Source organism: Seriola lalandi, unplaced genomic scaffold (genome assembly GCF_002814215.2).
Source record: "Seriola lalandi dorsalis isolate HSWRI2012SDOR001 ecotype SW California unplaced genomic scaffold, Sedor1 jcf7180002054386, whole genome shotgun sequence".
Taxonomy (NCBI): Eukaryota; Metazoa; Chordata; class Actinopteri; order Carangiformes; family Carangidae; genus Seriola; species Seriola lalandi.
Window position 1 is genome coordinate 57,956 of NW_019524939.1, and position 12,365 is coordinate 70,320.

General features: G+C 43.6%; 1 protein-coding gene across 4 annotated transcripts in view; it reads left to right on the forward strand.

Moving 5' to 3' along the window:
• LOC111657171 (transcription factor COE3-like) overlaps positions 1-12,097 on the forward strand; it is a 45,782-nt gene extending 33,685 nt beyond the window's left edge. For 2 of the 4 annotated variants that reach the window (XM_023409241.2, XM_023409242.2), the window contains exons 11-16: positions 2,819-2,907; positions 5,892-5,957; positions 7,257-7,419; positions 8,270-8,473; positions 8,886-9,056; positions 10,486-12,097. In XM_023409241.2, the coding sequence (XP_023265009.1) occupies positions 2,819-2,907; positions 5,892-5,957; positions 7,257-7,419; positions 8,270-8,473; positions 8,886-9,056; positions 10,486-10,517 (725 nt within the window). In that variant the 3' untranslated portion in view covers positions 10,518-12,097. The remainder of the gene's footprint in view (positions 1-2,818; positions 2,908-5,891; positions 5,958-7,256; positions 7,420-8,269; positions 8,474-8,885; positions 9,057-10,485) is intronic. The other 2 variants (XM_023409243.2, XM_023409244.2) reach the window with 1 other exon arrangement.
• The last annotated feature ends 268 nt before the right edge of the window (positions 12,098-12,365 follow it).

Consider the following 12,365-nt stretch of genomic DNA (forward strand, 5'->3'; position numbering starts at 1 on the left):
TACTCTATTCTGCTCAAAATCTGAATACGTGTTTCTTAGATACTTTTCTACTTCTAACTTTGTTGCCTTAAGCTGCCCTCCCTTTTCCTGGTTAAACAATCCTTTAACAAACTTGAAAGGGTCCCTGTAAAACGCTGTCCTTACATACTCTTTATTCTTTCTCTTTTTCCTAAGATATTCAGCCCTTCTAAGTACTGCTAGTCTGCCTCTCAAATCTTCTTGCAACACATTAATTCCCCTCCTCTCTTCCTCTGTTGCTCTTTTCCACTGCTTTCTTAATTGTCTCCTTTCCTTAACTAATTTTTCCATTTCCTTTTGCCGTCTAGACTTAACTAACTGTGCTCTTTCAACCCTCTTTCTGTCTTGCACCCCAAATCTTTCTGCACCATAGGAGTAAATTACATCCCCCATCTTCTCTAATCTATCGCTTGCATTTCCTCCTAGTCTGCTTAAAATTACTGACAAATCTCTATTGACTGACTCCCGTTCTTTCTTGCCATTTGCCCTCGGCCATTTTACTCTAGTTTTCTGCTCCATATTTCTCTCTCTGACTGGCCTATTCACCTCAGTCTCAGCTGCATCCCCTCTTGTAGTTTCCTCTTCCCCCTCTGTAGCTGTGCTATTGATATCCTTCGAACTGTGGTTTTCTATCTGTCGCTGGACTTCATATATAAGAGGAATGGCTGACACCTGCAGAGAAGTTCAGTTACAACCACGTCCAATAGTGACATTCAACAAGGTGAAATGTAATAATATGATCACATGATCATATGATTTCCATGTCTAAATATAATTTCTGTTAAAGTCAGACTAAAGATATAATGTAAATAAGAGTATGAATTATATAAATTTATTATTATAACTGTTATGAACATGTGAAGCTGATAAAACAGTTAAAGTTCATGTCAGACTTTTTCTGCTGCAGAGAGGAGAGGAAGAGGAGAGGAAGAGGAGGAGAGGAAGAGGAGAGGAAGAAAAGGAGAGGAGAGGAGAGGAAGAGGAGAGGAGAGGAAGAAGAGAGGAAGAAAAGGGGAGAGGAAGAGGTGGAGAGGAAGAAGAGGAGAGGAAGAAAAGGAGAGGAAGAGGAGGAGAGGAAGAGGAGAGGAAGTAGAGGAGAGGAAGAGGAGGAGAGGAAGGGTTGAAATGTTCATTCTATTGATGAAATAATTAACAGTGAGACTAATTGTTCTAATCAAAGACATCAGAGGTTCAGGTTTCTCTCCAGTCGTGTCACAGAGTCTCCTCATGTTGTTCTGAGCTCAGTGATGAAGAGGAGAGTAAAAGCTTCATCACTGGCAGGAATCCTCCATTAAAGAATCTGTGTTCAGGTCAAATGAAGCTCTAACAGTTATAATATTTCATTTAGTGATAAATTCTGTGAATTCTGCAGAAGCTTTGGTTTAAACCCAGAGAGACACATGGAAAGACTCAAACAGGAAAACTTTTCCACTGATTTATATGTTATATCTACTGATCGTTATTATTGATCACTTTATTGTGAACTCTTTTGTCCCTGTCAGGATCCTGTAGGAATGGTGACTCCGTTTTTCCAGTGATTTGATTGGTTAGCAGTTTGGCTGTGAAGTTAACCTGTGCCGGAGCAGGTTAGGAGTTGAGCATCAGTTACCATGGTGATTTACCCCAGTAACAAGTGAGCCGCTGTTGTAGGACTGAAAACCCTGATTTAAACCTGAAGTTACCTCGATAACCTCAAATCCTGCTTCATAGTACAGACCTCTGATCAACCTGCGCTGATTACCAAGACAGAGGAAATGAATACCAACAAGATAAAAGCATAGATTAAAAATAAAGCAATATTTCACAATAAAGTTAAATGGTTCAAAAATAATGCTCCTTAATTTGTGAGAATACTACAATACCCATGAGCCTCAGCTGATCCAGAACTGCTCCAGAGACCAGAACCTGAGTGGTTGATGACAGCTGCTGATGATGACGATGATGAAAACAGGAAGGAGATCAATACCTGCTGTCATGTCAGATCAATACTAACCGATCAGATCTTTATTAACAGCATCTCAGCTGAACAGCATGCTGGGACACCCAGCAGTTACCACGGCGATGCACAGTCAGACCTTATTGATCGGACTGTTACAGTCTGTTGGCTTTCATCGACAGTTAACCAATCAGATAAAGACTTCAGAGGAAGTGAGTGACGGCTGGTCACATGTTATAATCAGAGCTTACCTGATGGACAGGTGTGGGTTACCTCCACCACATCATATTATTATAGGTTTGAAATGAATCTTAACAACTGACACGAACAAGGAAAGACAGACAGCAGGTTTAACAGACACACTGGTGATAATACACAATGACACACACACACACACACAGAGCAGGCTGTAGATAACATAGACATCTGGAGAGCTAACACACTCTTATAACTGCTGCTTGTTCCGGCCTGTGAGTCTTCAAGGACTGAACACACACACACACACACACACACACACACACACACACACTGTTTGTGATGTATAGGTCTCTCAGTCTAAAGCTTGTTAAACGCAGCTGAACCAAGACAGGATTATGATTCATGCACTCAACCTCCATACCTTCAACCTTTCTGTTTGCCAATGGGCTTTACACACACACACACACACACACACACACACACACACACACACACACACAGATTTATCACCTCCCCACAGTTTAAACTGTACATGATGTTAGAGGAGAGAGAGGAAGAGGAGGAGAAAACAATGAGATGGAGAAGTCTGACAGATTCAGTGTCAGATGATGATGATGATGATGGTGATGAAGATGATGGTGATGATGTCCTCCTCTTCCCCCTCAGCCTTAAATGAGCCCACCATAGATTACGGCTTCCAGAGGTTACAGAAGGTCATTCCTCGTCACCCCGGAGACCCAGAGAGACTGCCCAAGGTACACACACACACACACACACACACACACACTGAGACAAACAATCGTTTTATACAAACACACAGACAGAGAATAAGTGATTATTGTTGGTGTTGTTTCCATCAGTCTGTGTTCTGGTTGGCTGCTCCAAGTCCTGATAATCATCAGCTGATTCTACTGTGTGTGTGTACACAAACAGACTCAGTCCCCAACACACACACACTGCTCTGTCTTTATTACACACACTGTGTATTGTTCCCAAACACACATATAGACGTATGAACAAGTGAGTGTCTGCTGCTATCGTCACACAGCTGAGCTCCAGGTGATGGAGACGTTGATGCTCCATCAGTCAGTACTCAATCAGTGGAAATAGGAAAGCTTACAATAATACAGCTAACAGCAGCTCTGAAGCTAACCGCCACTAACAGCGGCTTGTTGTTCTGATGCTAACAGCTGCTAACAGTACCTTGTTGTTCTGATGCTAACAGCTGCTAGCAGCCTCTCAGTAGACCTGTGTGTAGGTGTGTGGTGGTGTATGTGCAGTGTGTGTTCAGTCTCCAGCTGCTCTGATGTGAGCTGACATGCTGTTAGCTCCATAATGAAAACCACATCCCACCACGTCTTTAATAATTCATCTGTAATGGTTTTATTCAATTACCCATGATGCCTTGTGCTCGGCTGCAGCAGAGTGACTGTCGACCACAGAAACTTTAATAACTGGAGGTGATCCCGAAAGTCCAACCAGGCTCAGTGATAATAAAGTCCTACTACTGTCCCTGTTCGGATCCAGTTCTTGGAGGATTCCGGTTCTGATCCGCTGGTCTGTCAGTGTGCAGAAGACACATATGATATTAAATCACATGTTGTCCCTCGTACAGGAGAACAGCTGTCCGTACTCAGAGTCCACTTCCTCTTTTGGAGTAAGAGGACCTTGAGTGGAGGTTGTTTGTTCTAGTCCTGAATCAGGTCCAGCTGATGAAGACCAGGTTCCTGGTTGAAAGGTGAAGGACATTGCTATGTAAATGAACTGACCCAACATTCATCATTGTCACACACACACATCCAAAAACACTGGTTTACATTTTATTCCATCATCTCCTGTGTGTGTGTGTGTGTGTGTGTGTGTGTGTGTGTGTGTGTGTGTGTGTGTGTGTGTGTATGTGTGTGTGTAAAGCCCATTGGCAAACAGAGAGGTTGAAACAGTCAAATCAGGTAATCAGTGGGTGCAGTCATGTGGCAAGACAGGAGATTGGCACGCGCACGCACGCACACACACACACACACACACACACACACACACACACACACAAACACATGATTATCAGTTTGTCTTATCTGATTTATAAAATAAGTGTTTTACTTTTTCTGTTTCTGTCCATAAGAAAGTGAAGGGTACCTGAACTACACACACAACTGACACACAGTGTGTATATGAGCAGCTACATGTTGATGAGTCACACCTGTGAGTCGGAGGAGCTGTTGGTCAACGTGTCTTAGTTAAAATGATCTAAAAATAAACCCTGCCCCTTGCAGCGACTCCTCCCCCCTCCTTATTCTGTTATTTATTTAGACTTTTTTCATTGTAATTATTCTTCATGTCGCTGCTATTAGGGTTCATTTCCTGCTGCTGAGGTTTAGAGTGTGTGTGTGTGTGTGTGTGTGTGTGTGTGTGTGTGTGTGTGAGCATTAAAAAGAATAATTGGTTTCCTCTTCAGTGATGACATCCCAACCTCCAGCTGTATCGCCGTGGTAACCTTGTTAATGTGTGTGTGTGGGAGACACACACACAGAGAGGTGCTTGTCATCTCACTGGGTAACAGTGAAACACTTGTAATAATAAGGCTTTCATTTGTCACTATAAACACTGTGTGTGTGTGTGTGTGTGTGTGTGTGTGTGTGTGTGTGTGTGTGCGCGTGTGTGTGTGTGTGAATAAATCACACACACACTCGAACGTCGCTCTGCATAAACGAGCAGATTAAAGACGATCGGAGGCTGAAAGCTACTTCACAGAAATGACTTCCCCTCTCAGTGTGTGTGTGTGTGTGTGTGTGTGTGTGTGTGTGTGTGTGTTTGTGTGTTTGTGTGTGTTATACAGCGACACCGACACAGTCTCAGTGATAACTCGATAGTGTGTCAATGGTTGTAAATCACAGTTCATAACATTTATTTGTGATCAGAGAAATGATGTTTGTCAGGTGAAAAAAGATGCAAGAAAAGAGCTGAGAGCAAAGAGGTGAAAGAAAAGAGGTGTGAAGGGAGAGGACATACAGAGAAATAGAAAAGACAACAGATAGAAAAGAAAAGGAACAAAGAAATAAAAGGAGGATGAAGAAAGGAGAGAAAAGAAATATAAAGATGAAAAAGTGAAAACTGTAGGAGGAGAGATGAAAAGAAAAGGGGAAGATGGATGAATGATGGAGGGATGAGGAGGAGAGCAGGAGGATTGAGGGGGCGGGGTTAATTGAAACCCTCCTGAAGAAGTTTGTAATGAAAAGCAGCAGATTAACTCAGTGTGTGTGTTTAATTAAGATAAAGGCTAAATGAAGCATTGTTCTGTCACTGCCTGATTAGACACACACACACACACACACACACACACACACACACACACAGAGCTGTTTGTTTGGCAGCATTTTAACACTGCTCATTGAAGTGAAGTGGTTCAGTTTTAAAGAGGCTCAGTGTGTGTGTGTGTGTGTGTGTGTGTGTGTGTGTGTGTGTGTGTGTGTGTGTGTGTGAGTGTGTGTGTGCGCGCTCTGTGAGGTGTAACTGAGCTCTGATTAGAATAAAAACTGTTTAATACTATCAGCTCCATCAGGTCAACTACCACACACACACACACACACACACATACACACAATCACACAGAAACATCAGGTCTGTGTGGAGTGATGAGGAAGAGGCTGAACCTTCCTCACATCATGTTTCTGTCATCTGAAGACCTCTTCTCCTTCTTCTGTGGTGTTTCATGTTGCTCCTCCTCTCTTCTTCTCTGTTGTAGGAGGTGCTGTTGAAGAGAGCAGCTGACCTGGTGGAGGCGCTCTATGGGATGCCACATAACAACCAGGTAACATTTGCACCTGCACACCTGTCCACACACTGTGGTGGATTTGGTCTGGCTCTGTTCTTCCTGGTCCTGGTCCTGGTCTGTGGGTCCAGTGAAGGTGAATCAGCAGCTCACATATAGTTTAATGACTGTTCCTCATCACCAAGATCGTCTTGTTAATGAGCATCAAACTTGATAAACCTTCACTGCCCACCTGGACTCACCTGGTATAGGTCTCACCTGGCCCTTTTCCCAGGATCCCCGAGAACAAGGACAGAACCTGAACCTGAACAAATCTGTTAGTCAAAGTTTTTAACTTTGACTTTTCATACGTGCAGAGATGTGAAAGTGTTTTTATTTTCCTGTAAAAAAAAAAAAGGAGAAATTTCCCATGATGCTCAGTGAACAGGACGAAGCTCCTGCAGGTTTATGAGTCAGAACCTCCTGAAACACTGATGGAGGAGGGGAGCTTTATATTCCTCCATCCTCCTGACTCCCTCTCCGACACGCTTCTCAACCCGCCAGTTAATCGCCCCAAACAGACACACACACACACACACACACACACACACACACACACACACACAGGTCTAGTGAAATGAAAGAGTAACCTTGAACAGAGAAGAGAGGTTGTAAACGAATGTAAATCCAACTGTAGTAACAATAACAGCAGTGTGTGTGTGTGTGTGTGTGTGTGTGTGTGTGTGTGTGTGTGTGTGTGTGTGTGTGTGTGTGTGTTTAAGGTCTCATGTTGTCTTCATGTATTTGTGATTCAACATGAAACAGTGTGATGAGCTCCCCCTGCAGGTCAGCTCAGTAACAATCAGATTTAACACAGGTGACCTGATGATGAAGGGTGACGTGACAGTGTTCAGAACTCAGTCAGTGATGTATGTGTCACTGATGAGGATGTGTTAACCCCTCCTGTCCCACAGACTCATTATAACAGACACGTCTGAATACACCATCAGCTGTTAGTCTCCTGCACAAGTGAGTGTTGTCTTTGTGATGTCATCACAGTGTAACGTCTTAGACCAGGTTCATTAATCTGCTGTATTTAAATACAGGTACGGTACTTCCTGTATCTGACTGAAAGTTATTCACAATAAAGATCCAGCTGCTGCACTGACACTAATGAAACATCTGCATGTTCATCTACAGTCAGTCATCAAGTTTGATTGTTAATCACTTCTGATCAATAAATTAATCAAACTGTGTGTGAACCTGAACTTTAACCTGAAGATGTTTATATCGTAGAAGAAGAAGAAGAGTGTGACGGTCTGAGCATGTCATCATGTGACATACGTGACTTTTCTGTAGGAGATCATCCTGAAGAGGGCGGCTGACATCGCAGAGGCTCTGTACAGCGTTCCCAGAAACCACAACCAAATCCCATCGCTAGGCAACACTGCCTCCCATGGCATGATGGGAGTTAACTCCTTCAGTGGACAGCTGGCCGTCAACGTCTCAGAGACAACGCAAGGTACGACTCACAGGAAGTAGCTCAGGTAGAAGGACTGCAGGTGATCAGGACTGAGGAAGACGGAGCTAGAAAAACATCACATGACACAGTCATGTTATTTCTTCTTCTTGCTCACTGCTGATTTTATCAAAGCGCTGAGAGTCAACATGGACCTCAGAATTCTCAAGACCTCAGAGGCCTCAAGACATTAGATTCCTCAAGACATTAGATTCCTCAAGGCCTTAGAGGCCTCAAGACCTTAGAGGCCTCAAGACATTAGATTCTTCAAGGCCTTAGAGTCCTTGAGACATTAGAGTCCTCGAGACATTAGAGTCCTCAAGACCTCAGAGTCCTCAAGACCTTAGAGTCCTTGAGACCTCAGAGTCCTCAAGACCTTAGAGTCCTCAAGACCTCAGAGTCGCCAAGACCTCAGAGTCCTCAAGACCTTAGAGTCCTTGAGACCTCAGAGTCCTCAAGACCTTAGAGTCCTCAAGACCTCAGAGTCGCCAAGACCTCAGAGTCCTCAAGACCTTAGAGTCCTTGAGACCTCAGAGTCCTCAAGACCTTAGAGTCCTCAAGACCTCAGAGTCGCCAAGACCTCAGAGTCGCCAAGACCTCAGAGTCGCCAAGACCTCAGGTTCTTATCTAGTGCTTCCCGATAATATTGCAGGAAACATATATAAGTTGCAAAGTATCGGTCCAAGAGCAGAACCTTGTGAAACTCCATGACTAACTATTGTGTTCTACCTGTACCCAGGTTGACCTGTATCTGTACCTGTACCCCACTTGTACCTGTACCCAGGTAGACCTGAGTAGTACTGAGCAGCAGGTCATTGCAGTCTTATTCAACCTCACTGTCGTCCTCTTCCAGTTGGCTACAGTCGTAACACCAGCAGTGTGTCGCCGCGGGGATACGTCCCAAGCTCCACCCCCCAACAGAGTAACTATGGCAACACAGTAAGCAACAGCATGAATGGCTACGGCAACACCGGCATGCCAAACCTGGGAGTGGCAACATCCCCGGGTTTCCTCAATGGGTCGTCTGCAAACTCTCCCTACGGCAGTAAGTATCAAGGTAAATACTACAGTTAATACTAATACTACTGCAAGTACTTCACTGTTCAGTGGTAACTGTATCTAGTACTGATCTTTCTTCACCTCTGGTTTAACTAAAACCTGAACCTAATGTTGGTCCATGTTCAGAACAAGACCTGGTCCAGACCTGGTCCATACCTGGTCCAGATTCTGATCAACTTGACATGTTTCATTAGAGAAATCTGGACAAGGTTAAAATGTAAACTGGTCTCTGAACTGGTACATTAACTTTTTGAACTGGTTTGCAAACTGGTTTGTGAAATGGTTGAACTGGTGTGTGAACTGGTTGAATTGGTTAGTGAACTGGTTTGTTAACTGGATTGTGAACTGGTTTCTTAACTGGTTGAACTGGTTTCTGGACTGGTTTCTGAACTGGTTTCTCTGTGTTCCAGTTGTCCCCTCCAGTCCGACTATGGCAGTGTCCAACTGTAACTCCTCTCATGGAGTCTTTTCCTTCTCTGCTGCCGTCAAACAGAAGAGCGCCTTTGCTCCCGTTGTCCGACCGTCAGCTTCACCTCCTCCTCCACCAAACTGCTCCGCCAATAACTCCAATGGGTTGCAAGGTACACCAATAACTCCTCAGGTCCTCTTTCACCTCCTCCTCCAGCTATTGTCAGAGCAGCTCTTCTCCTCGTTCAGTAACATCCTCATTTCAATTATCCCAATAAACCTTATCATTAATCCAGAGTCTTACAGCTGAAAACAAACATATGTTCAACATATGTTCAAGCTTCCAAAGATAAATGAATAATTAATGAATATTTACTAAAATTAAAATCTAATTACATGAATGTGAACTTTGATAAAAGGTTTGTTTCTGCTTCTTTGATTTTTATATCAGTGTATTATAGTGGATGATTGAAGCAGCAGAACTCTGAGCCATTTAACAGTAAATGATCTTCAGTTTGTTTCTGCTGCTGTTTTTTATCAGCTCTGCTTCCTGCAGCACACACACACACACACACACACACACACACACACACACACACACACACACACACACACGCACACACACGCACTTACTGTGGCCTTTCTGCCTCAGTGAAGGCAGAGAGCAACATGAATATTTAACATTCAACAAACCTCTCTGTCAGAAACACTGACATCACACACACCAACTGCCAGTGCGTGTGTGTGTGTTTAGAGGATGTATCTGTGGGTTGTAGTGAATAAAACATGCATTGGCCTGTCACTCTCCATGCAATACTAACAGTACTCAGGTTACCCACGCTGTGTGTGTGTGTGTGTGTGTGTGTGTGTGTGTTATTAATAGTTGTAGAGGCTCCAGCTGTTGACTGATACAAATTTATTAAACTTTTTTACCCTAGGAATAATAAAGTTAGATTCAACTTATTAGATCAATGATTATGTTAATGATTATAGATAAGTTATCAGTATATGAACCTCCACTAGTGTTTATCAAATTTAAACTGGATCCTCAGATGTGTGTTTTATTTTCTTTGTCATTAAAATTATTTTACGTTTTTAAATTTCAGTATTTTATTATGAAGTTCTGCATGTGAGGACCTCCTCTCTCTCTGTCTGTGTTTATGTCTCTCTATCACGCTCTGTGTGTGTGTGTTTGTGTGTGCGTGACCAGATCAGATCAGGTCAGATCAGATCAGATGATGTATCAGTGGATCATCTGCAGCTGCTTCAGGATCACAGTGTTTATACCAGCTCCTCTCTGACTGTCAGAGCTGCAGGTCTCTAGAGACCACACACACACACACACACACACACACACACACACACACACACACACACACACACACACGCACTCTCTCTCTCTTTCTCTCTCTCTCTCTCTCTCTCTCTCCCCCTACTGTCCTCTCTCTGTCCTTGTCACCCCCTCCTCATCACTTCCTGTCAACATGATGATACAGTTCAACCATCACTGTTTAAATCACTGTTCTGTTATTATACAGATGAAACATTTACAGCTTCTGTCTCTTTCTCTTTGTCTCTCTGTCTTTGTCTGTCTCTCTGCAGCCATGTCCGGCCTTGTTGTCCCTCCGATGTAAGACCCCTCCCCTGGTTCCTCTTCTCTCTCCTCCCCCTTGGCCAAGACCACCAATCACCTCAGAGGAGGAGCTTCAATGAACAGGACTTTTTGTACAGAGGTTTTTTCCAGGTGCTTTCAGCTCTGTAATTATTCTGCTGTTTACTCTGGGGGGCGGGGTCTGTGATGTCACACCTGTGATGTGACATCACTTCCTCTACATTAAAGGCCTTAGATTACAGAAAATTTAGAGACACTAAAAAGATATGGTTGACATCTGGTTGCCGTGGTTACCACTGTGCTGACGAGTAGGTGAAGTTGTCTTCCTGTCAGATGATAAATACCTCAGCAAACACCTGCACACACCTGACTCCAGGTGACGTTCAGTGAGGGAGGACAAACAGGAAGTGTCTTCACACAAAGCAGGACTTCCCATCAGGGTTTGAATCAGATACAACAAACAGGCTGTGATTGGTTTTCAGGTCTGACCAGAGTTCACACTGAAGTTCACCCATCAGCAAGAGTCCTACTGAGGGACCAAGGAAGGAATGAAGGATGGAATGAAGGAAGTTAGGAGACAAGAAAGAAGGGTAGGAAACTAGTTAGTGAGCAAAGAGGAGGGAAGAAAGGAACAAGAATGAGATGTGTTTCCTACAGGAAGTGAGTAAGACGTGAACTTCCTGTTAGAGAGCGAGGAAGGTTCCATCAGAGGATGATGGTGCGGTGGTGTCACATCAGAGTTATCGTAATTTTCCACTTTGTAAATATTGTTCATCAACTTCATGTTACTGAACTCTGACATCATTCACTGAAGACACACCCACATGTAGCAGGTTTCATGATGTCATAGCTCAGTCTCTATCATCAGTCCATGTCACTATGAGGACCTGAACGCAGCGTCATTCACCTGATTGGCTCTCCTCACTGTGACATTGCTCCAGGTCGTTTACCTCTGCTACTGTCGGCCAATCAGAGTCCAGCAGTAATTTTTAATTTGGGGCCTTTAATCGTTTTAATCGACCTCATGATGATGATGATGATGATGATGATGATGATGTGAAGACATCAACTAAAAGAAAATAGTAAATGAAAATTGTCTTTCTCCCCTTCCTGACCCCACCCCTTCATTCCTTTAGCCCCGCCCCCACCTGTCTGTGTTTTCTTTTAATGCTCGCACTGTAGAATCCTGCATCCTGATAGGCTACTGTAACTGTCCGTCGTCTTTGTTCAGAGTTGTCTTTTTGATCATAGCCCCTCCCACTACTCTCCAAGCTCCGCCCCAAGCACTTGAGCCCCGCCCCCTGTCTTCTGTGTGGGTTTAGTGATTAGATTGAGTGTTTCACTGAGGAAACTCTTTTGTATCATACAGATTATAAATATTGTATTTATATCTTTGTATAAATGTCGTCATGTTCAGACGTGTTTGTGTGTGTCTATGGTGAAACAAACTTTGTTTTGTATCAAAAGAAAAGTGTCTTCACACATTTATAGAGCTGTCAATCAAAGCTGACGTGTCCAATCAGCTCCACTCGTTCTGCTTCTGTTGTTTTAAAGATGTTTGACTGTAACGACTCCTCACATTGAATAAAGTCACGTCTCTGACTCCGCCTCCTGTCTGTCTGTCCAACAGAACAACAAGGTAAAGCTACATCCTTGTCACCTGAGAACTGAGAACCTAGACCTGATACCCGAAGAACTGAGACCCTGAGAACCTAGAACCTGACAACTAAGAACCTAGACCTGAAAACTGACAACCCAGAACTTGACAACTGAGAACCTGAGAACCTAGACCTGATACTCTAAAAACTGAGACTGAGAATCTTACAACTGAGACCCTGAGTCAGCAGGTGAAGGTCCAGACTTTATCTGA